The sequence below is a fragment of the Erinaceus europaeus genome, chromosome 19 (assembly GCF_950295315.1).
Source record: "Erinaceus europaeus chromosome 19, mEriEur2.1, whole genome shotgun sequence".
In the NCBI taxonomy this organism is placed as follows: Eukaryota; Metazoa; Chordata; class Mammalia; order Eulipotyphla; family Erinaceidae; genus Erinaceus; species Erinaceus europaeus.
Window position 1 is genome coordinate 31,337,604 of NC_080180.1, and position 22,836 is coordinate 31,360,439.

The 22,836-nt window shown below is 47.3% G+C and overlaps 1 protein-coding gene across 2 annotated transcripts in view; it reads right to left on the reverse strand.

Annotated features, from left to right (window-relative positions):
* Positions 1-950, reverse strand: part of BIN3 (bridging integrator 3) — a 55,023-nt gene extending 54,073 nt beyond the window's left edge. The window contains exon 1 of one of the 2 annotated variants that reach the window (XM_007529116.3): positions 842-950. In XM_007529116.3, coding sequence (XP_007529178.2) covers positions 842-849 — 8 coding nt within the window. In that variant the 5' untranslated portion in view covers positions 850-950. The remainder of the gene's footprint in view (positions 1-841) is intronic. The other variant, XM_060178827.1, reaches the window with a different exon arrangement.
* Positions 951-22,836: the final 21,886 nt, after the last annotated feature.

A 22,836-nucleotide genomic window follows, 5' to 3' on the forward strand; every position in this document is an offset into this window, starting at 1 on the left:
CCACGCCAGAGTTGGATACCCTTAAATCTGAGGTGTGAACAGACAGGTTGTGGATTATGAAGAGAAAGTCCGTTAGGCAAAAACCAATAAAAAATTAAGCACTCTGAAGTGCTTACTATGAGTAAAGAATCAGAGTTTCACTGCACATATTCCTACCAGCTCTGGATTTGTGACTCCACTACTCTGAGATCCTTGGGTTTCTTGTCTCAAGGTGGTGCAATTATTCCCACAATGTTTAAACTTATTGTGTCTATTTTGGATGGACAGCAGTGGGTAATGGGTAGGAAGAAATGCTAGTCCAGTCCCATTCTCAGAGTGTGGGTGTGGGGCTCTGCTCCCTCCGCCCCCCACCAGAAGTCAAGTTTTGTCTTTTGAAGGCACTGATCACAGTAGTCATCTGAAAGAGTGTCGGTTTTAACTAGCGAGCTGGGCCAGCAGGCAGGGTCCCAGCTTTGGGGCTGATGAAAAGGAGTCGCGAGATGCCCGTGGGGGTAAGAAAAGCCCATTAAGCCACATGGATGGCATTAACAGAGAAGGGGGTGAAAGATGCACTACAGAAACGGTGGTAGGGGAGCAGAGACGCCCCTCTTAGAGAGAAGTCGGGAAAACCTCCTTGAAACAGAAGGTAAGAAAAGGAGTCAGACACAGCTGCGAGGGGGAGCCTCCAGGTGGAGGAACTAGAGAGAACCCCCTGAGCGCCAGGGTACCCGGCCAGCCGGGCCCTGCTCTGGGGCGGCAGGTCCGAGCGGGCAGCGTGGGCGAAGGGACGCAGATGGACGCGGGACATGGCGCACCGCGGGCCGGGGACGCCGGTGGCCCCTACCGCCTGGACCCCACTCACCAGCTCATGGTCCCCAACCTGGCCCCGCCGCAGGTCCTTTGGCTACAACTCGGTCCTCAGGGATCACTTCCGGATTCAGCCAGTCTCCAGGAAGTGACGCGAGCCCCGCCCCCTCCGACCGGAAAAGGCGCCGGGGAGGGCGGGGTCGGGCGCTAACCCTTCGGCAGCCGAGGGCTTCCCTTGCGGCTTCTGGCTCTGCCACTGTCGTGACCCAGTTTCAGCGTCTTGCCAACCTTTGGGTGTTTTTTCTGCTTAAATGCAGGTTGCCAAATTATCTTCTGTTGTGACCCCTGTCCTGTCTGTCAAGTGTATAAAGTGTTTCCTGGTCCCTAGACAGTAGCAGCACTTGTCGCTGGGGGATGGAGCTGATCGGCTTGGGGTGTGAGGGTGACTAACGTTCACGGTCACGGTCTGGTCTTTGAATCTTTAAAAACTTGCACCATGGGGGTCGGGCGGTAGCGCAGCGGGTTAAGCGCACGTGGCGCAAAGCACAGGACCGGCAGAAGGATCCTGGTTCGAGCCCCTGGCTCCCCACCTGCAGGGGAGTCTCTTCACAGGCGGTGAAGCAGGTCTGCAGGTGTCTTTCTTTCTCTACCCCTCTCTGTCTTCTCCTCCTCTTTCCATTTCTCTCTGTCCTATCCAACAAAAACGACATCAATAACAACGATAATAATAACCACAATGGTAAGACAACCAGGATAACAGAAGGGAAAAAATGGCCTCCAGGAGCAGTGGATTCGTGGTGCGGGCACCAAGCCCCGGAAGTAACCCTGGAGGCAATAAATAAATAAATAAATAAATAAATAACAACAACAACAACAACAAAAATGCACCCTGTGCATGAGTTACTCGAATACCAGCAGACAAACTTTTTCCTCTCCTCCAAGACAGCAGAGTGCCGTTAGGTTGGGGTGTAGAGTAGATGTACTCAGCGAAAGAGGGACTACAAACTCAAATGAACGGCTCTTCTGTCTATTCGTTCGTTAAACAAATATTCAATGTGAGACTTGAGATAGTTCACCTGGTAGAGTCCAAATCTTGCTGTGGGTGAGGCCCTGGGTTCTTTTAGTACCAGGACCACTTAGGAGCACTATGGGGGGGGGGAGGTGGAGTGGTGCTGTGATCTATCTTGTCTTTCTTTCTTCTTTTTTTTTTTCCTCTGTTGCTTGGAACCTGCACAGCTCCACTGTTCCCAGCAATAATTTTCTTCTTCTCTCTTTTTCTGTTAGAGCATAAGCAGAGAGGGGAGGAGACAGAAGAGGAGAGACCTGCAGTGTTGCTCCACTACTCATGAAGCTTTCCCTTCCTCTTATATCTTCCCAGAGCTGCTCACCTGGAGGGAGAGATAATCTGGCAACTAAATGATAATGGGCAAGAACAGGGTGCTGTAAGGGACCTCCAAGCTGCACGTGGAGTCCCAGTGAAGGCTTCCAGAAAGAGTCAATGGGAGGTAAGTAGAGGGGGCCGGGCAGTGGCACATCTGGTTAATCACACATACCACCATGTGTAAGGACCTGGGTTTGAGCCCCTGCTCCTCACCTGCAGGGAGGACACTTCATGAGTAGTGATGCAGGTCTGCAGGTGTGTTTTTCTCTCCTTCTCTATCTCCATTTCCCCTCTCAATTTCTTTTTGTCCTGTCACAAAAACAAAAATAGAAAAGAAAAAACAAAAGGAAAAATGGCCACTGGGAGTGGTAGATTTGTAGTGCTGGTACTGAGCTCTAGTGATAATGGCAAAGAAAAAGAAAAGAAAAGAAAAGAAAAAACAAAAGGAAAGACAAAAGAAAGAAAAGGAGTTAAGTTGATGAACTTTGCAGTTTCAAGTCATCTGTCCTGTGGAAGGATGGGGGAAGCCGTGGGTTGTGACCAGAACAGAGAGGCAGGTTCAGAGAACTGAGCAGGTCTGGGATCAGTGGTGGTTTAAGATGAAGTTAAGGGCTATTCACCTCGACCCCCAATCTTGAATGGAGCTGAGCCTGCTGGGAAGAAAGAACTGACATCCCAGGAAGGTGCCTGCCCTGAGTTAAGCTGTCTCCTTAGCTTAGGGTCCTCAGGAGACACCCTGGGCTGAGGATGGATTTCCCAGAGTCCTGCTGTCTGGTGGGCTCATAAGTTTCCTCTGATGAGCATGCTGGGCCATGTGAACCTCCCACTTTGTGATAAGCTCAACTGTAGGGCCTCTAGACCCAGGGTCAGGAGCTAGGGTTTTCTTTTTTGGAACAAAAACAAACATACAAAAAACCAGCACAACCAGCAGTGACCACTGCCCCGTTGGGGGAGAGGTAAAAAATGAGAAGATCTGAAGACCAGGCAATGGCACACTTCTCTCTCCCCCTTCCCCTGTAATCTCTCTGTTTCTCTTTGTCTCTAACAGGAAAAAAAAAAATACCATCAGGATCAATGGCAAAAAAAATACAAAAGAAATAAGGAGAAAAAGAAAAAGAGCAAATTCAGTGTCTGTGTGGAAGTTGAGAGTGGAAGAGCTTTGAGCTAGGGTGAGTGTTTCTGCTTTGAAGTCTAATGAAAATGGTTTCCTTCTCCCCACGTGTAAACCTCCATTCAGTATTCACATGGCACATCTCTGTCTTGATAGACAAAGCTATTTGTCCAAGGAGGTCATCTGAGAGTCATCTTTGACCCCTGACCTCCAGGGTAGTATGGAGAACTTGGCCAGGAGGAGTGGGGGACCTCAGAAGGTGGGTCATTCACAGAAATCGGTAAGCAAGCACACTTCACCACCCTTATCTCTGGGCTCTTCTCTCCAGGCTTCCTCACATAGTGATTGAAGGATGGCCTTTCCCACTAGCCTGTCATCAGCTAATAATGAAGATTGCAGAACTTCATCCTAGGGACATGATCAGAACAAAAGGCTGAGGCTGAAGACACTGAATATGCAGGGTCCACATCCCTGGGCTGAGCCCTCTCGCAGCCCTGAAGGCCTTTGGGCATTGCTGTGAGAGACCTACCTACTTCTCCCTGTTCTGCATATGCTCATTGAGGAGGCTCAGGACAACAGAGTTTCCTGGGCGGCTGTGAGCCAGGGATATGGGAGAGGGTAGAGGATATCAGGAATGGCACTTCCTGTGGTGCGAAAGCCACACAGGTGGCTTGTCAGTCAGGATGGAGTAGCATATCACAGGATGGGTTGTCACACAGCATGAGGACCTGGAAGAGCTTCCTGGACCCTGGCTATGCTTTCTAGTAGCTGGGTGGAATCTCTTCCCTCATTGAGGCCTTAGCTCCGGGGACTATATTATAAAGAGTTTAAATTAGAGCCTGTGTGTCAACTTGTATTGTTTGTTACTGGCTGATTGGAGTGACCTGGGGAATCTACCATTGGCGGGAAGTTGTGTGACTCATTTGCAATGTCTGTCTGGATTGAGTAAGGCAGATGTGATCATGCACATTCTACTTATTTGTTTGTTGATGATTTGTTTGTTTATATTGATGATAGGTTAATAATTGAGCACTCGTAATGTGTTACTCAGCATCTCCTTCTCCCCTTTCTCCTTCCTTCTCCTCCTGCTCTTCTACTCCCCCTCCTGCTTCTCCTCCTTCTCCTCCCCCTACCCCCATTTTTTGGAATGGAAGGGGCAAAGAAGGAGAGAGAGGACTAAGGTAACTTTCAGTGTGGTAGGGCTGGGCTTGTACCTGGGTCACACATATCCAAATGAGCTGTTTTCAGAACTGATCCTTTTCACTTTTATTTTTGTTTTTATGAGCAATTTCACCACTCTGGGTTCCTTTTTTTTTTTTTTCAGAAAGAGAGGCATAGAGGTTGTGCACCATACCAGGCATTGCTCTAAACAGTTCGCATTAATCTTTACAACAATCTCATGATTGTAGTACTATATTTATTTATTTATTACCAGAGCACTGCTCAGCTCTGGCTTATGATGATGCTGGGGATTGGCACTGAGGCTTCAGAACCTCAGGTATGAAAGTCTTTTTGAATAGCCCTTATGCTGTTTCCCCAGTCCAACACTATTACTACCATTTATTATTTTTTTTCAGATAGAAAGAATGAGACAGGCAGAGAAAGAGGAAAGAAACCATAACACAGGGGAGTCAGGCTGTAGCGCAGCGGGTTAAGCGCAGGTGGTGCAAAGCACAAGGACCGGCATAAGGATCCCGGTTCGAACCCCAGCTCCCCACCTGCAGGGGAGTCGCTTCACAGGCGGTGAAGCAGGTCTGCAGGTGTCTATCTTTGTCCCTCCTCTCTGTCTTCCCCTCCTCTCTCCATTTCTCTCTGTCCTATCCAACAACGACAACAACAATAATAACTACAACAATAAAACAACAAGGGCAACAAAAGGGAATAAATAAATAAAATAAATATTAAAAAAAAAGAAACCATAACACCGAAGCTTCTTGCAATGTTGTGGAGGCTGGGCTTGTACTTGGGTCAACCACATGACAAAGAAGCGGCTCCAAATAAGCTGTAGCACTATTTTTATCTCCAGCACAAAGTCAGTGCACAGAAAAATGGAGAGTCCAGTCTGAGCAACCTGACCCTGAACTTGAATTTCACTGTTGAAACAGCCTTCCATGACAGTTCCTGCAGCAGACAGATAGAAGCCCACACTAAATGGCCAGCTGGGGTGGAGGCAGGGTCAGCTCTCCATCTTATACTTATCAGGGCAGCTGCTGCTGGCAGCCTCCTCTTGGATGTTTCTAGGCTTCCTTCCTCCTGTGTGGATGTCTGCGACCAGCAGGTGGCAGCACCTGGTAGGGGGAGCGGGAAGGGCAACTCCCCACTTGTCCTGGAGGCCCTTCAGGGATCAGACAGTGGGGATGTAAAGAGCACGTGTGTGTGTGTGTGTGTGTGTGTGTGTGTGTGTGTGTGTGTGTGTGTGTGTGTGTTGGGGGGAGTCTGGGAGGAGAAAGAGGAGGAGGAGGAGGAGGAGGAGGAGTTGTTGGAGGAGGAGGAGGAGGAGGCGGAGGAGGAGGAGGAAGGAGAAGAGGCAGAAGAGGGATGCCAGAGCCCCTGGGCTCATGGGCCAGGGCTCTCCTTCTACCCATAGTGCATGCCTCTCTGCATGTATTTCATGGTGCCTGCTGTTTTTTTTTTTTCCTCCACTCTGGGAGAATGACTAACTTTAAGGACTAAAAAAAAAAAAAAAATGTTTTGATTACACTGCCTTTTTACCAACTGGGAGCATTAGTCACCGTGGAGTGCTGCAGATAACGGGGAAGGCAGGCACCAACCCCCTCCTCCCCCTCCTTCTCCCTGATTAGCTCACAGGAGCCGAGCACCCAGGAGGGAAAGCAGTCCCCCTGGATGGCATGTTGCACAGGCATTGGTCCAAGGATTGCCAGTTGGGGCCAAGCAGGGGTTCCCCTTCCCCCAGCCTCCCTGGGGAACTAGAAAAAGATCTGCAGCAGGAGTACTGAGACAGTTCTCTTGGGTGGGGACAGGGGCCCTCTATGGCCAGTTCCTTCCAGTAGCATCCCCAGGAAACAGAAGCTTGGAGAAAGTCACTTAAGACACCTGAGGCAAGGTTTGGGGGGCTGCACAGGAAGAGCAAGGGCCTGGCAAAGCCAGTGGAGCTAAGGCTTTTGCTTTGGGCAGGAGAATTTCCTACTCTCCATGGGTCCTCCAGCATCAGAGAAGTTGAAGCTGCTGTGGATGGTCCCTACTGTCTGCACCTCACATTTATGCATTTCTTTCTCTCCACCCCCAAGGGGCATTGTCCACTACCTTGGCCTCACCATTTTTCCTGTCAAAGTGGTCGTCTTTTCACCTTCTAGGTGCCAGTGGGCAGGAGAGCTGGTCTGATCTGCTCATTAGGGTGCCCTGGACCTGGGTAGGGCTGGAGTGAGGAGGCTGAGACAGGGACAGGTCAACTCTGTCTCTATTTAGGGGGCCCAGCCCTTCAGCCTTTGCCCCCTCAAAATCACTCCACCTTGGGAAGGGAACATTTATCTGAATGGCCCTTTGTCAAGGAGGCCACTCATGGCTATTTTGGGTAAGAGTTCCCAGGATTAGGACAAATAACCTTTGACTCTAACAGTGAAAGAAAGGAAACACAATTTTACTTTGACTTCTCCCAACACCAAAGTACTTTATTAATATTTTGTTGTTGTTGGGGTTGCTGGATTCTCTTTTAAAAATAAAATATCCACAGGTGGTTGGTATCTACTGATCTCAACCTCTACTTTGGAGCAGCTGGGGTTGGAAGAAGTGGGAGCAGTTTCTTGCAGAGGGAGAAGGTCTCTAGCTCCTTTGCCCCCTGGATCCCTGGCTGCACTAGTGGCTGTAGGGGTGCTGGGGTGGCCGTGTGCTTTGTCCCACTCTTCCTCAGGCTCCACCCTCCTGAGGTCCCACAGCTGGCCCTGCACACCACCTCTGCCCTTCACAGTTCTGTCATAATAACTACCATTGTGGAGGCCTGCTGGCACAGGGCTGAGCATTCTGCATGCATTAGATAATGTGTTCTTCACAGTGACTCGATGAGGCTCCTCTGATGATCTTTGAGTAGATGAGGAGACTGAAGCTGAGCCCACTTCCAGGGTCACTGAGTTGAGCAAATGAAGTCCAGCAGGCCTTGGGAAGGGGAAGGGGCTAGTATTTGCAGAGGACTCCACCCACAAGTGTCAAGTGTCATTCAGGATTGTCACCCCTTTTGAAAGTGGGTAGTGTTTTTTTTTCTTTGGTGGGGGGAGGTGGGTGGGGATGGGTGGGCTTGACCTGTCTTCCAGGAAGCTCAAACTGAAGTTGCTGCAGAGCCCAAAGGTAAGCCTGCAGCTGGTGTGTGTGTGTGTGGGAAGGGGGGCTTGTATTAGAAGACAGGCAGGGGAGACCTGGCTTTGACCTGACTGGGGCTGAATTCAGAGTGTCGGAGAGCAGGGCCAAAGGAAGCCTGGCTTTCCAAGGTCCCTCCCCCCCCCACTGCATTGAGAGGCTGACAGAGTGGGGAGGGCTGCCCTAGCCTGACCTCAGCCTGGACCTGGCCGCCCAGTGTCCACCCCCTGCTGCTGTGGCCGAGACAGCCCCCAGACACTGAAGGGGCAGGTGGCAATTATCCCTGGGCACTGATTACACCACAGGGCCTGCTGGAGCCCCAAATAGCCCAGTAGCTCAGCCTGCTTTGGGGGGTGGGGAGCAGAGGGTCCCACAGGGAGGAAGAGGGAGGTGCAGGAGAGCAGAAATGCACAGCCTGGCTTGATCTGGAAGAAATGGTGCCACAGGGGAAGGCTGCATGTCAAGACTTCTGCCTTGAGGGCTCTCAAAGACCCTCCCAGTGGGGACAAGGTTCCCCATGGAGCAGGCAGGCCTTGAGGAACTGGACATGCAGTTGCCACTGTCCTAGACCTCTGAGGGCAGATGTGGTCCAGCACGTGGTGTCTGAAAAGCAAGGGTGTTCCCTTGTGGGGCTCTCCAGTCCACCACCCCCAAGCTTGGACATGGCATCTTTCCAGACTTGTTTGTTGGTGCAGGAACAACAAAGCTCACTCAGCATGGCTGCCTGGGAGGAGGTGCTGGAGGCAAACAAAATGGAAAAGGGAGCTCAGCCCTGCCATGTGCTCCCCATTTTCTAACTTGTGTCAGTCCAGGTGCCTCTGTGTGTCTCCAGCCTTGCACACAGAGGATGCAGCAGGGCAGAGCTCCCTTTTCTGGGAATAAAGCAGGGCAGAGACCAGCTCCCGAGAAGTCTCTGATGGAGGAGTCATCAGGACCCCATGCTCAGCATTGGCTCTTTCCCTCTACCCCAGAAGACAGGTATAACTGGGAGCATCTCCTTGCAAGGCACCTGAGAGTTTTCGGGGCCTGGTCAGAGCAGGCTATCTATCAGTGGTGCCCCACCACCTCTCCCAGCAACTTGCGAATCCAAATAAGATAGGGAAGAGGCAGTGGGAGGAAATGATAGTTTCATGGTTATTTTCAGATAGGAAACAAACAAAAAAAAAAGCAAACAAGAGCACACCCTGCATTTTGGTACAGAATCTAGGAGGCTCAGGGAAAAGAACCCACAGTTCTACCTTCTTGCCCTCTTACCAGATGCTGGGGAGGGGCTGCCTGGGCTGGTGGGAGCTCCTGGGGCTTCTTTTCCTCCCAAGAAAAGAAAGTGAGGGGCCCCAAGGGCAAGAAGGGGGTCAGCAAAGACCCTCCTTACAAAGACCAACCTGCAGTGACTAAGGCACCTCTCTGTCTTGTGGGCAGGCAGAAGCCCTCCCTTAGGATGTGGAGGAGTGGAAGGATGGGAAATTCAGGAGCTGGTGCTTCTCCAGCACAGTGGGGTGTGTAGGATTGGAGGGCTGGGAGGGTGTGTTCCTGGAGCACAGCACAGAGAACAAAATGCAAAGGAGGAGGGAGTCAGGAGAGCCAGAGCTGGTGGCAGAGCTCTAAACGGGGCCTCCTTTGCTCCTGTGTGCAGCATGCACCAAGATGGCGGCCGAGCTGCCAGGCTCACACAGACGGCTCCGCAACCCTGCCAGCTCCCAAGTGCTGAGTGAACAGAGGACAGAGCCTGGCTTTGGTCCCAAGAAGGCAACCAGGCTGTGCTTTTGAACCTCAGGGCTTCCCTGGACAATGTAGGAGGTGTGGGGTGGGGAGAGAACAGAGGAACATGGTGACCTGACTTCTGTGGGATTTGTCTGCAGGCCCATTCTCAGGGATTTTAGGACCCAGAGACTCTCACTGGAAAGCCCCCAGGAACAGGGTAGAAAGAGATGTGGATGGAAGAGAACTGGGAGACAATGAGTGAGCTGGGTCATGGAGAAGCAAAGAAGTCTAGGTGGTGGCAGAAAGGTATTTTGAGAGTAAGGAGAGAAAGTCTCATCTTGGCAGGCCTGAGAGAGGACCTCAGGAAACTGGCTGACTCAGGGGTCCTGCCTGGGAGGAGAGCTATTCTTAACCCCATTTTACAGATGTGTAGATAAGTTAGTTGTGGCATCCAAAACTCCATTAACTAGTCAGAGAGGCATCTGGAGAGGAGATTTAGCTAGTTAGCAAACCCAGGTGGGTCTGCAGGGTGGTCTAGTTGTGATGAGGATCTAGAGGGTGCTGAAAGAAAACAAAATAAGTTTGAATACCAAGAAAATTCTGGTTCTAGGAGACCTGTGGGCCTTGGAGGTTACATATATGGAAGGGATGGAGTCCTGCCTCCCAGCCTGCTCAACCAGACCAAGCCCTGAGAACTGGGAAGGCTGGGGAGGAGGTATTTGGAGGTAATGACTCAACTCATCCAACACAGGCTTGACCTAGGGATGGTTGGGTAACCAGGCAGACGCTCCAGTGGGGTGAGGGATGGAATAAATGGGTGATGCTGGAGATAAGGGCAAGAGGGTGTGCCAGCAGGGAGGGGCTGCTGGTTCCGGCAGCCTGTTTTGGAGGATGGTGGAAGGAGCATTTTTGGGCTTTGGGGATAGAAGAAGGAATGAGTTTCCAGGACCTCCTGAGAGGCCTTTCCTGAAACGAGGCCCCAGAAGGAGAGGCAGAAGGTTGGGTGGCATATTTGGGGCAAAATCCTAACCAACGGCTTTTCCAGTAGTGGGAATTCTCAGGGAGAAGACTCACAAGCAGGGCTTCCCAGACTATCAAGCCCAATTGCTCCCACCTCGGGTCAGCAGCTGTACCTGGGAGCCAGCCACTCCCTGAGGCTTTCCAATCCATGGGCCTGAGGCCAATCCATGCAGAACAGGCTACTGCTGAGCACTCCCAGTTCACATGAGACACCCACCCCCCCCAAAACAAAACAAAACAAAACAAAATTTATTTCTGGGAGTCAGGCGGTAGCATAGTGGGTTAAGTGCACATGGTGCAAAGTGCAAGGACTGGTGGAAGGATCCCAGTTCCAGCCCCTGGCTCCCCACCTGCAGGGGAGTCGCTTCACAGGTGGTGAAACAAGTCTGCAGGTGTCTATCTTTCTCTCAACCTCTCTGTCTTCCCCTCCTCTCTCCATTTCTCTCTGTCCTACCCAACATCAATAATAACTACAACAATAAAATAAGGGCAACAAAAGGAAATAAATACATATTTAAAAATCCATTTCTACACACTTTTCATGGAAATATGAGGAATCTGGGATAAAAAAGAATCTATAAACAAACTTATTCACAGACTATTTCCCCATGAACTCAGATCAGATGGAACTATAGTTGGGGAATGAGAGACTGAAGGGAGTTTTTGAGGATGAAGAGGAACCAATTCTGAGTCAATAGAGAGATCTTTAAATCTGACCAAGAAGGATGAGAGCAGTGGCTTTGAACATGTCGCAAAGCTTTGTCCTAACATCAAGAACAGGATCAAAGCCAGAAAACAACAATAATAAACAATAAAACAAGTAAACAAAAGACTCAGAAGTCATGTCTCGCAATTCCTGGTGTACAATGGCTTGACAACTGGGTGCAGAGTTTAATGCCCTAAGACCCTGAGGGTACAGGAGACCTGAGGTTACACCTGGGGTTGTTACCTTTAAGCTAGTTGGACCCTGTGTGGTTTCTCATCTGACCTAATAAGAACAGTGAATTGAGGGCAGACTTAGCTCCTAGCTCTGCCTAGAACATTTGTCTAGAACATTCACCTGTGCAAGGAGAAATGTGTGTTCCTCAATAGCCTCCAAGATCCTAAGACAAGATAGCCCTTTTTATATGCATATATATTTTTTATTTTTTGCCACCAGGATTATCCCTGGGGTTTGGTGCCAGCACTGCAAATCCACTGCTCCTGGCAGCCATTTTTTTTCATTTTTTTTATTGGGTAGGACAGAGAAGTTGAGAGGAGGAGAGGAAGTAGAGGGGTAGAGAAAGATAAGACACCTGCAAACCTACTTCACCATTTGTGAAGCAACCCTCCTGCAGGTGGGGAACTGGGAGGGGGGGCTTGAACCCAAATCCTTATGGTAGTACCATTTTTGCTTAATTAGGTGCACCACTTAGTACCATTTGTGCTTAATTAGGTACACCACTACCTGCCTTTTATATATATGATTTTGTATTCTGGTGGATGTTCTCAACAGCCCCGTGTAGCTGGGGTGTTGCCTCCTTGTACAAATAGAGAAACAGAGGCTCAGCCACTTTGTAAGACTGACTTATCTCACACAGAAAGGCAGACAGTGCTGGGCTTGCAGCTCCAGCTTTGGTCTTTGGTTGTGAGACCCAAGGTCCTCAACCAGCAGCAAAAGAGAAGCAGGATTTGGAGTGGGTGTGGGCCTTAGAGGAGAAGGCAGAGCTTTACCTGTGCTTGATCTGTGGAGGCAGAACTCTCAGGGTCCATAGAGGAGCTAGGTTTTCCTCCCAGCTGACCATCTCAGCTCCTGGACACAAGCCTCTTCCTTGGCAGGGAAGGGGTAGAGGTGGGGAAGGGGGGCAGTCAGAGGTGTTCTGCATTGACTGAGGAGACTCAATCCCATCCCTACAAAAGTTTTCCCTGTAGCAAGAAGAAGAAGCAACCAGAATGTAACACAGGGAAGTGTCATCTGGGTTGGACAACCTCCACCAAGCCAGCTGGGCATGCTCCAAAGATGCCAAGCTGCTATGTTGTTCTCTGGGGCCTATGGGCCACTAGGATTTTTTCTCCTGCTCAGGGAAAAGTACCAGAGAACAAGAAGTCCCCCAGGCCCTGGGGTGAGGATCCTATGGTAGGTTCACTCTATCCATGGTCCAATAAAGTCTCCGCAAAAAGACCTCAGTGTAGCACTTGGGAGGTTGCTAGTTTTGGGGGGCTATGTGGTCCCATTTTTACTGGGTACTTGGAAATCTAGGTCTGAGGTCCTCTGGGAAGTTTTCTCTTTTCTTTCTCTCTCACTTTCCACTAGATTCTTCTTTAGGTGCCTTTTCGTTAGAGAGTCCCATGGCCAATGGACTGAAACATTCGCTTCTGTATCTGCCCCTCCCCCATCCCATAAAAGAGAAACTCCCTGAATAGGGTGGATACTGTATCTAGATCAGTTTTGCTGAATCAATGGATGGGTGAATGAAATGTGAAGAAGCTCTGGGTGGTGCCAAGTTGCCAGAGGAAAACAGACTGAGGGCTTTTGGGGAAGACCAAAGAAAGACCGGAAGCAAAATTTCTTCTCAGGAATGAGCTTGCTTAGATAAGTCTATAGAAATGAAGCTAAAAGATAGAGGATTTTGAGGATTCAGACATACAGCACACTGGCAAGGAATAGGACAGGTGATTTTTAGGCAGGTCCCAGATTACACTTTCATTTAAGGCTTGGTTGTGACCATGTTGGAGGAACTCAGTTTCAGCAGCTCTTTGCCAAAAGTTGAAACATGGCCAGTTCAACCCTAGATGAAGGAGGGAGCTGGCTTTGCAGGAGTGACTTCTGAGAGATGAAGCTGAGGGAGATTACCACTCTGAGGCTGGACAGCAGGAAGAGTCATTCATCCTTCTGAGAACTTGGCACTGAGGCAAATGTCAACAAGAAGAGCTGTGGTTCTTGAAGGAGGCAGCCCTGTTTCTTTTTCTTTTCTTTTCTTTTTTTTTTTTTGATCTCTTTCTCTCTTTTTTTTTTATTGGGGAATTAATTTTTTACATTCAACAGTGAATACAATAGTTTGTTCATGCATAACATCCCCCAGTTTCCCATATAACAATACAACCCCCACTAGGTCCTCTGTCATCCTTCTTGGACCTGTATTCTCCCCACCCACCCACCCCAGAGTCTTTTACTTTGGTGCGATACACCAATTCCATTTCAGGTTCTACTTGTTTTTTTTTTTTTTTTTTTTCTGATCTTGTTTTTCAACTTCTGCCTGAGAGTGAGATCATCTCATATTCATCCTTCTGTTTCTGACTTATTTCACTCAACACGATTTTTTCAAGGTCCATCCAAGATTGGCTGAAAATAGTGAAGTCACCACTTTTTACAGCTGAGTAGTATTCCATTGTGTATATATACCACAACTTGCTCAGCCACTCATCTGTTGTTGGACACCTGGGTTGCTTCCAGGTTTTGGCTATTACAAATTGTGCTGCCAAGAACATGTGTGTACACAGATCTTTTTGGATGGGTATGTTGGGTTCCTTAGGATATATCCCCAGGAGAGGAATTGCAGGATCATAGGGTAGGTTCATTTCTAGCCTTATGAGAGTTCTCCAGACTGTTCTCCACAGAGGTTGGACCAATTTACATTCCCACCAGCAGTATAGGAGGGTTCCTTTGACCCCGCAACCTCTCCAGCATTTGGGCAGCCCTGTTTCTTATTGGGCAAGTTGGAGTTTAGGAAGCATTGGTGGCTTCTGAGAGGACACGAAATAAAGAGTGAGATTTTGGTCAAAGAGATTAGAAGTCAAACTCAAGCTCCATCAGGTTCCAGAGAGAGAGAGAGAGAACAAAAAGGGGAGAGATATTTGGATATTTGGATGAAGTAATAGGGTTATGTGAGGCTTGGAGGGGAATAGAGGAAAAGGGGGCAATTATGTACAAATGTAGACAGATGTAGAGATGACAGTTAACCCAGGTCTGCAACCTTTGGAGATCTGTGGTGGTTTTTTTTTTTTTTTTTTTTTTTTTGGGACTTGGGATTCAGAACTATGTGGTGGGAACAGTGTGGAGTTATACCTCTGTTAACATGTAATTTTGTAAAACAATATTGAATTGCTAATAAAAATTAAAAAAAGAGATTAGAAGTCAGAGAGAGAAGGATTTGAGAGCTAGGAGGGATGGCCTGGTACTCCTGGTGCAGGGCATAGTTTCCCAGGAGAATGTTGATTGTAGGGCCCTTTCATTGACCTTCAGTCTCCAGAGTAAATTTGGTAAGAATGCAAGAATTTCACGATGCTCTGGCCCTACCCCGCCCCCTCTGACTTCATCCTATGGCCAACCCCATTCATGTGTCTTTCCTGCCAATCTGACTCCAGGTGACTTCCTGAGTGCTTCATGAGCCCCATCACTCAGGCTGCATGTCTCCTCTGGCTGGAGGGTTCTTCCTCAGATATTCATGTGGCCCATCCCACCACTTAGAGTCTACACAAAGGCCCCTTCTCTTTGACACCATCTAGGACCACCTACATGTAGACTATGGCTTACACCCCAGCACTCCCCACTCTTATACTCTACTCAGCACTCTCCACTCTTATACTCTACTATGTTCTTCTAACACAAGCTGACATCAAACAGACTGAATCAGCTGTGTTTTACATGTTTCTACCCTGGAGAAGAAGAACTTGGATAACAGAGGAACTTTTTTGTTAATCACTATATTCTCAGTTTTCTGAAGGATGGCACTATACTATATAATAGTTATTACATATCATTCTAATAAATAAATAAATTAGAGATTGAGAGGTACAGAGAGAGAGGGGCAGACAGACAGACAGACACACACACCACAGCACTAAAACTTCTTTCAGTGTAATTGGGGGTGGGCTTGAACCTGAGTCATGTACATGGCAAAACAATGCACTATTCAAGTGGGCTATGTTGGCAACTGGGGAAATGGCTCAACTGGCAGAGAATCAGAATGTCAAGTGAGTTGTTTTGCGAGCCTTATTGTTATTTAAAAACTTTTTTTTTTTTGCCTGCCAGGGCCTTACCATCCCATTACACTTAGCAGATTTTTTTTCTTTCCTTTTGATTTCAAATAGAGACAATGAGGGAGAGAAAGAAATAGAATGAGAGGAGAGATACCATAGCATGATGCTGTATGTGGTGCACCCATGTGGTGTCTCTGTGCCATACAATGGATGAGCTATCTCTCAGCCCTCAACAATATCAATTAAGCAGAGGAAATAATCATGTATCTTTCCATGGGACCCTCCAGACCCAGGGTCTGGCTCAGAAGCCCTGGCTTTGTCCTTGCTGATTGTATGGACTTGGACAAGTCACAAAATGTCAGGAGACTGTCAGACTGGTCTCTTGTGGTCCTTTTGCTATGACTGATGATCTAGGGGGGACCTGCCTGAGGAGGCAGAACAAGATAAGAGCCCTGATATTCATGACTCACCCCCCTGCCCCTCTTACCACTGCTTTTGTAGATTTCAAAGAGGCCTTGTCCAGACATGGTACTTCTCTTCTTTCGCTCTTTCCCTGGTCCCCTTTCCCACCCTCCATAAAACTATGTAAGAAAAAGGGCTCTGTCCACACTAGGCCTCCCTCTATAGATTCAAAATACAGCCTCAGTCCGTCCTCAGCACCACTCTTAACCTCTGCCAGCCGCTGACACCTGTACTCTGAAAATGGATCTTCTCCACCCCAGCTTGCATCCCAGCTCACAGGACTTTCCCCTCTTGGCCACAACTGCTGCCCATTGTTGCCATTTCCTGGCCTGGTTCCTGTCCTCTTGCCAGGTCCTTTTGTCCTGTCTCTCTCACTTCGATGAGTGGATATAACACCTTCCTGATCTAGTACCATCTGCAAAGTTAATTAATGTGTCATTGGGTTGTTGCTTGCTTCCTGATCCTTATCAGAGATTTAAATAAAACGCAGCAGCCCCAGTTCTTCCCCATCCAGCTCTCTCCCTGGCTCTGTGGCTGCTTCTTAGTCATCAGTTCTTGACCTCAGCCTTCTGGACAGTTCTCAGCTTTCAGCCTCAGAGCTGGCAGCACTGCCCCTGCCCAACCTTAGCTTGGGAGCAGAAGTGCCATCCAGGGCTTCAGTGGCAGTGATAGCCTATAAAAGAGTCATGAACATGGACTGGGTAAAGCACAGATGTTACCATGTCTAAAGACCCAGGTTCAAGTCCTTGCATCTCACCAGGAAATGGGGAAGCTTCATGAGTGGTGAAGCAAGTACTGTGGGTGTCTCTCTCCCTCTTTTTCTCCCTCTCCTCTCTCAATTTCTCTGTTCAATCAAATAAAGGGGAAATGAGAAAAAATGGCCACAGAGAGCAGTGGATTCCTCATGTAGGCACTGAGATACAGGGATGACCATGGTGGTAATAATATAAATAAAGTAAACTAAATGTATAGGTCAGATCGATGGTGTTTACAGATGTTGGTACTGATATACTTTCTTCATATTTGGGAGCTACTCTTTGTCCTGATCCAACTTTCTAGTCCTATTCTCAACTCTGGCACCATCTTCCCAGGTAATACTTTTAGCTCACCTGCATTTTAGTTATCAAGCTCAGGCAAAAATCACCAAAGTCTGGGCAACCTGGGATATGCCTAAAATAGACTTCCTAGTTTCTTCCCACGTGAAGACCCTTAATTTCATCTGCTCTATTCTTACCTTTAGATTCCTGATTATTATTTTTTAGATTTTAAAAAAATCTTTATTTATTGGATAGAAACAGCCAGAAATCAAGAGGGAAGGGGGTTAGTGAGAGAGAGACACCTGCAACACTGCTTTACCACTTGTGAAGCTTTCCCCCTGTAGGTGGAGACTGGGGGTTGCATCTAGGTCCTTGCACATTGTAATGTGTGCTCAACCAGTTGAACCACCGCTCTAGGTTGCTAATTATTAAAAAAAAAAAGTCCTGCTTTATAGCTTACTGATTTTCAGCCACCAAGTTGCAATAACTACCATGACACCATCCTGACATCCCTGAGTAGACAGTCTCACCAGTGTGTCCTAGAACCTCACCTCCCCAGAGGTGGAAAGAGAGAGACAGGCTGGGAGTATGGATCAAATTACCAACATCCATGATCAGCAGCGAAGCAATTACAGGAGCCAGACCTTCCATCTTCTGCACCCCATAAAGAATTTTGGTCCATACTCCCAAAGGGATAAGAAATAGGGAACCTTCCAATAGAAGGGACGGGATATGGATCTCTGGTGGTAGGAATTATGTAGAACTATACCCCTTTTACCCTACAATCTTATTGATCATTATTAAATGACTAATTAAAAATTTCCTAAAGAAAACAAGTTAAAGTAAACAAACAAAAAAGGCAAAAGCAGTAGTAAAAAGGGAGGACACTGAGGTTCACAGAGGTGAAAAAATGTCAACAGTTTCACTGCCAGAAAGTGGCAGAGATTTAGATCTATGGTGGAGGTGATACTTCCACAACAGTTTGGGAGAGCCCAAGGAGCAAACTGGAATAGCAGCTGTGTTTTCAAACTGCCTCTAGGTGCTCAGTACATAGACCTGGGTCATGAACAAGTGTTCCAAGTCAGCGTCCCTAGGTTACTGCCTTCTTGCTCCTGTGGCCTTATCTTCCTAAGTAGGAGAGAGAACAAGAAGGAAGACCTCTAGGTGCCTGAACAACCTGGAGAAGCAAAATTCTAAGGGGCAGAAAGTGCCAGAACTCTGGCCATTTGTCATTGGGAAGAAGCCTCAGTGCCTGGAGGCCCAAATTTACTCACACTGGTCACTGCTCTTGTTTGGTGGAAATGGATGCATTCTAGACAGCCACCCAGAGAATAACAACCTCTGTGGAGGGCCTGGCACACACCAGGTTTAGAGATATCTGACATTTTTTCTCCAGGAAACTGAGGGTTAGAAATATCTGAGACTTTCTTTAGGAACTCAGTGGATAATCACCAAAGGATCCCGCCTGTTGTTGACTGGGCCTAAAAAGAGCAGTCTAGTTCAGGTTCTGGTTGGGCTGTGATGCCATCATGAAGAGCCTAAGGTAAAGATGGTTGCAGCTGCTAGAGAGACCTCCAGGAAAGAAGCAGGACTAGCAGTTGACCCTGATCCATGCAAAGGGGACAAGGAACAGAGGAAACCACTGGAGCAACAACAACATGAGTGGGTTGTGGGGTCCTAGATGGCCTCAGGAATGGTGTGAAGGAGACTGGTGTGGGCTTCCTGAGGCCCAGGAAAGGTACAATGAAGTTCACAGCAAGTGTCTTCCTAGGTCAGAGAACTTGAGAGCAGAGGTGGACCTCAGTAAACCTCAGAAACCATGTCCCAGTCCTGAGACAATGTGCTGCCCCCCTCCAACACACACAAGGCTAAGAAGCAGGTTAGACAACATCAGAGGATCCACATGTTGGGACTCCTATGTGACCTCAAAGAGCATTTTCCTTAAGTAGCCAACATCATGTAGAGCCTTCTGTTGTCTCATTCTTTGTATTCACAGATTTATGGCCATTTCTATTTGCATTAGCTCCTCAGTAAAACTATTCAGAAGCCCTTTTTTTTAAAAAAAATTTAATATAACTAATTTTTAAAATATAACTAAAATATGCCTACTAGCTATCTACAAAATGGAGTGCCCCCCAACACTTCATCTGCACTATTCCAGACTTTCGGTCCATGATTGGTCAACAGTTTGTTTGGCTTTGTATGTTAACTCTCTTTTAAGCCCCCAGGTTCCAGATGCTAGCATGATGCTGACCAGACTTCTCTGCATAGACAACCCCACAAATGTGTCCTGGAGCTCTGCTTCCCCAGACCCCCAACCTACTAGGGAAAGAGAGAGGCAGGCTGGGAGTATGGATCGACCAGTCAACACCTATGTTCAGCGGGGAAGCAATTACAGAAGCCAGACCTTCCACCTTCTGCATCCCACAATGACCTTGGGTCCATACTCCCAGAGGGTTAAAGAATAGGAAATAAAGAATAGGAAAGCTATCAGGGTAGGGGATGGGATACAGAGGTCTGGTAGTGGGAATTGTGTGGAGTTGTACCCCTCTTATCCTATGGTTTTATTAATGTCTCCTTTTTAAAATAAATAAAATTTATTACCTTTATCAGATAGAGACAGCTGGAAATTGAGAGGAAAGGGGAAGAGAGAGAGGGAGAGAGAGAGACACCTGCAACCCTACTTCACCACTCATGAAGCTTTCCCCCTGCAGGTGGGGACCAGGGACTTGAACCCTGGCCTTTGTGTATTGTAATGTGTGCACTTAACCAGGTGTGCCACCACCTGGTCCCCTTTTGTAAAATTTTAAATTAATTTTTGCTTCTAGAGTTTTCACTGGGACTTTGAAGCTGCATGATTCCACCACTCTCAGTGAGTTAATTTCTATGATAGGTAAGAGACAGACAGTGAAGTAGAGATACATTGCTTCCCTGTGCAAGTGTTCTCATGTAGTGACAGGGCTAAAACTTGGGTCCTCACATATCAAATGTGCACTATATTGGATAAGCTATCTCCTGTTCCCCCTCCCCACAAAAAATATTTCTCTAGCCATTTGTGGCTTTATCAGAAAGGAAGAAATGGTGTTTTCAGGGACGGGTCAGGGTAGAGGAGCATAGTGACCCTGGTGACCTTGAGATTCTGTGGCAGGAACTGGCCCAATTACAGACTCCAGACAAAGCAACCATGGTAAGAGTGCAGTGTCTATCTCAGGCAGGAGAGCCAAGGCCTGGTAATGTACCTCTGGACATGTCAGAGACTTCACTGCAAGTCAGGAAGAATCTCACCACACTATTCCCAACCCTGGGCCATCCCTATTCTAGCAAAGGGCTATGAAAATGACAAATGACATATAGTTGAAACTATGAAGCATGGGGGTAGATGGGAAACTTTAAGCAGAAAGGATTGTGAAGGGTCAAGAGCTGGGGCACTGGGGAAACCTGCCACAGCTTCTGTGGATGACTTCTAAGGGAACGACTGTGTCCCCAGAGTTGTCCCAAGACTGGTGTGAGCAAGGACATTCACGTACAAACATCTCTTTTTCTTAAGTCCTTGTTGCATAATGAGTAAGTTTTCTGAAATTAACCCTTTTGGATTGTGAGCCCCTTAACACCTTTTAGAAAGTTACTTTCTAGTTGTTAAGACTTTGTTAGGATCATTTCTAGTCTTAGGGACACAAAGGTGCTTTCTGGACTTAATATTCCATGATGTGAGTACATCAAGACCAGGAAAAGGCAGGTTACAATCCCCTTCCCCATATTTAGCAGGCAAATTCTAGACTAGCAAAAGGCAAGCAGTAGCTATCAGTAGCAATTGGCTATATAAACTACTCTCCATTCACCAGAATGTACCTTGCTATTACTTATCATACACTTGTGAATAGATGCACATGTACATACTTATTACCACCACCCCCATCCAAAAACATGCCTCAGAAAAAGGAAGCATGGGGAGAAAGTTTGGATGAGTGGGGTGCACTACGGTAAATCCTGGGACTCTGGAAGAAGATGGTGTGGGTGTCATATTCAGTGCACGATGGTAAAGTGGGTCTTGGGTTGGTGGTGGGGGTGTTAACAAATGGGTAGTGTTGACACTCAAGTTGTGTCAACAACTGTCCTGTAATCCATTATTTTCCTCAGTAAAGTGAGGGAAAAAAGGAAACAAAAATTATGGCTCTCTTTGCATTCAATTTTCACAAAGTTTCTCATTTGTATCCAACCCCAGTTCACTGAGTGCAATTTTGCTAAGAGTCATATTTAATATGCCACTCCCAAGGTGTGTGTGTGTGTGTGTATGTGTGTGCACATGCATGTGCACACCTGCATGTGTGTGGTATTCTTCCACTCATCCCCAAACACCTTAGGGGTTGCTTGGAAGGAGCAATGCCTCTGCATTTTTCACACTTTTGTGCCGAAGCCTCTTCTTTGCAAACTATCTTCTCACAATAGTCCCATTCAGGCCATTCCTCCACCATCACCCCATTTCATCCCTCAGTTTCAGGGTTGAGTCTCCTTTCCTCATATTTACAAAAACCAGGCAGGTTGGTTTGCTGGTATGATGCTATCTGGGACAGTCTTATCTAGCTACAAAGTGTGAATCAGAGATTACACCACATAGGGTTGGTGCCAGCCAGGCGGGCTGCCATAATACCAAGTAACCCAGTGGTAGAACCAGGTTGGGTTGAGTAATATGCACCAATGGGAAGTGAGTTTATTAATCATGCAGCACAGTACATTGTTGACAAAAGTATAGTTCTGAAAACCTGGTTTGATTGGAGAAGGTATAGGTGGGGCTGGATGGTAGCTGTGAAGACACCCAGTGTGTGATGCTATCTTTCTCTGAAAATATTCGCTTTGAAAGACACATGGAAATATTAAAGGAAACATCTAGTTTAGCAAAGAGATGAATTACATGTTCAGTTACCAGGACCTTTCAGCCATCTTGGTTTCCCTTGATTTAAAAAGAATATCTCCTTGTGGCTGTGAGTAATGTTGCAGTTGGAACTGTTAAAAGCTCCATGAGGTGGGAAAAGAGAATTCAAGATGGCAGTCAGTGATCTAGAATTGTGTGGGTGAGAAAATGTAAGATTCCATACTGCGTTCTCTTTACTGAACTCTCACTTCAGAAGTATCCTTTTCTTTTTAAAAAAAATTTTTTTTAATATTTATTTTATTCCCTTTTGTTGCCCTTGTTGTTTTATTGTTGTAGTTATTATTGTTGTTGTCGTTGTTGGATAGGACAGAGAGAAATGGAGAGAGGAGGGGAAGACAGAGAGGAGGAGAGAAAGATAGACACCTGCAGACCTGCTTCACCGCCTGTGAAGCGACTCCCCTGCAGGTGGGGAGCCGGGGTTCGAACCAGGATCCTTATGCCGGTTCTTGTGCTTTGCGCCACCTGCACTTAACCCGCTGCGCTACAGCCCGACTCCCAAAAATATCCTTTTCTAAGGCCACAGTCAATCTCATCCACCCAGGTCTTGCCCCAGGTCTTGGTAATAACCAACCAGAAATATCACCCACATTTTCCTCTGTATGGCCTCACACTGCAGCAGCAAGAAAAATTTCAGAGCAGGGATAGGACTATTATTCTTCCCTTCTGTCATCTTATTATGGCTGGTCCATCTGTGCACTATCTCCCAGCCACTCTGTGGTCCTATGTATACAGCTCAGTGTCCAACACTGAGCCCTGAAATGTTGCTAAGGGAGAAACTTGCAAAATGCACAGCAATAAAGTCCACTTGTGTTTTGTAGAAGGCAGGATAGGCAGAAAAGCAGAGGTCTGACTTGTCTAAATACTAATCTAGAACAAGACTCAGAAGGATAAAGAATTCTAAAAACTACAGGAAATAAAGTGAAGCGAGCAAGATGACATGGTCACAAGACAGAAGAAGTACATAGCTTCATAAGATAAAAAACAGAAAACAAAGCAAATAAAAAGAAAAACCAGGGATGGCAAATAAACTCAGTAGAAGACTCAGGAGGAAGATATAAAGCTCAAAGGGTAGGGAAAGCATATCCCTTACATAGGAAACACAATATGTAAGGTGCAAGGGGTTACTACTTTAGGAAGCATT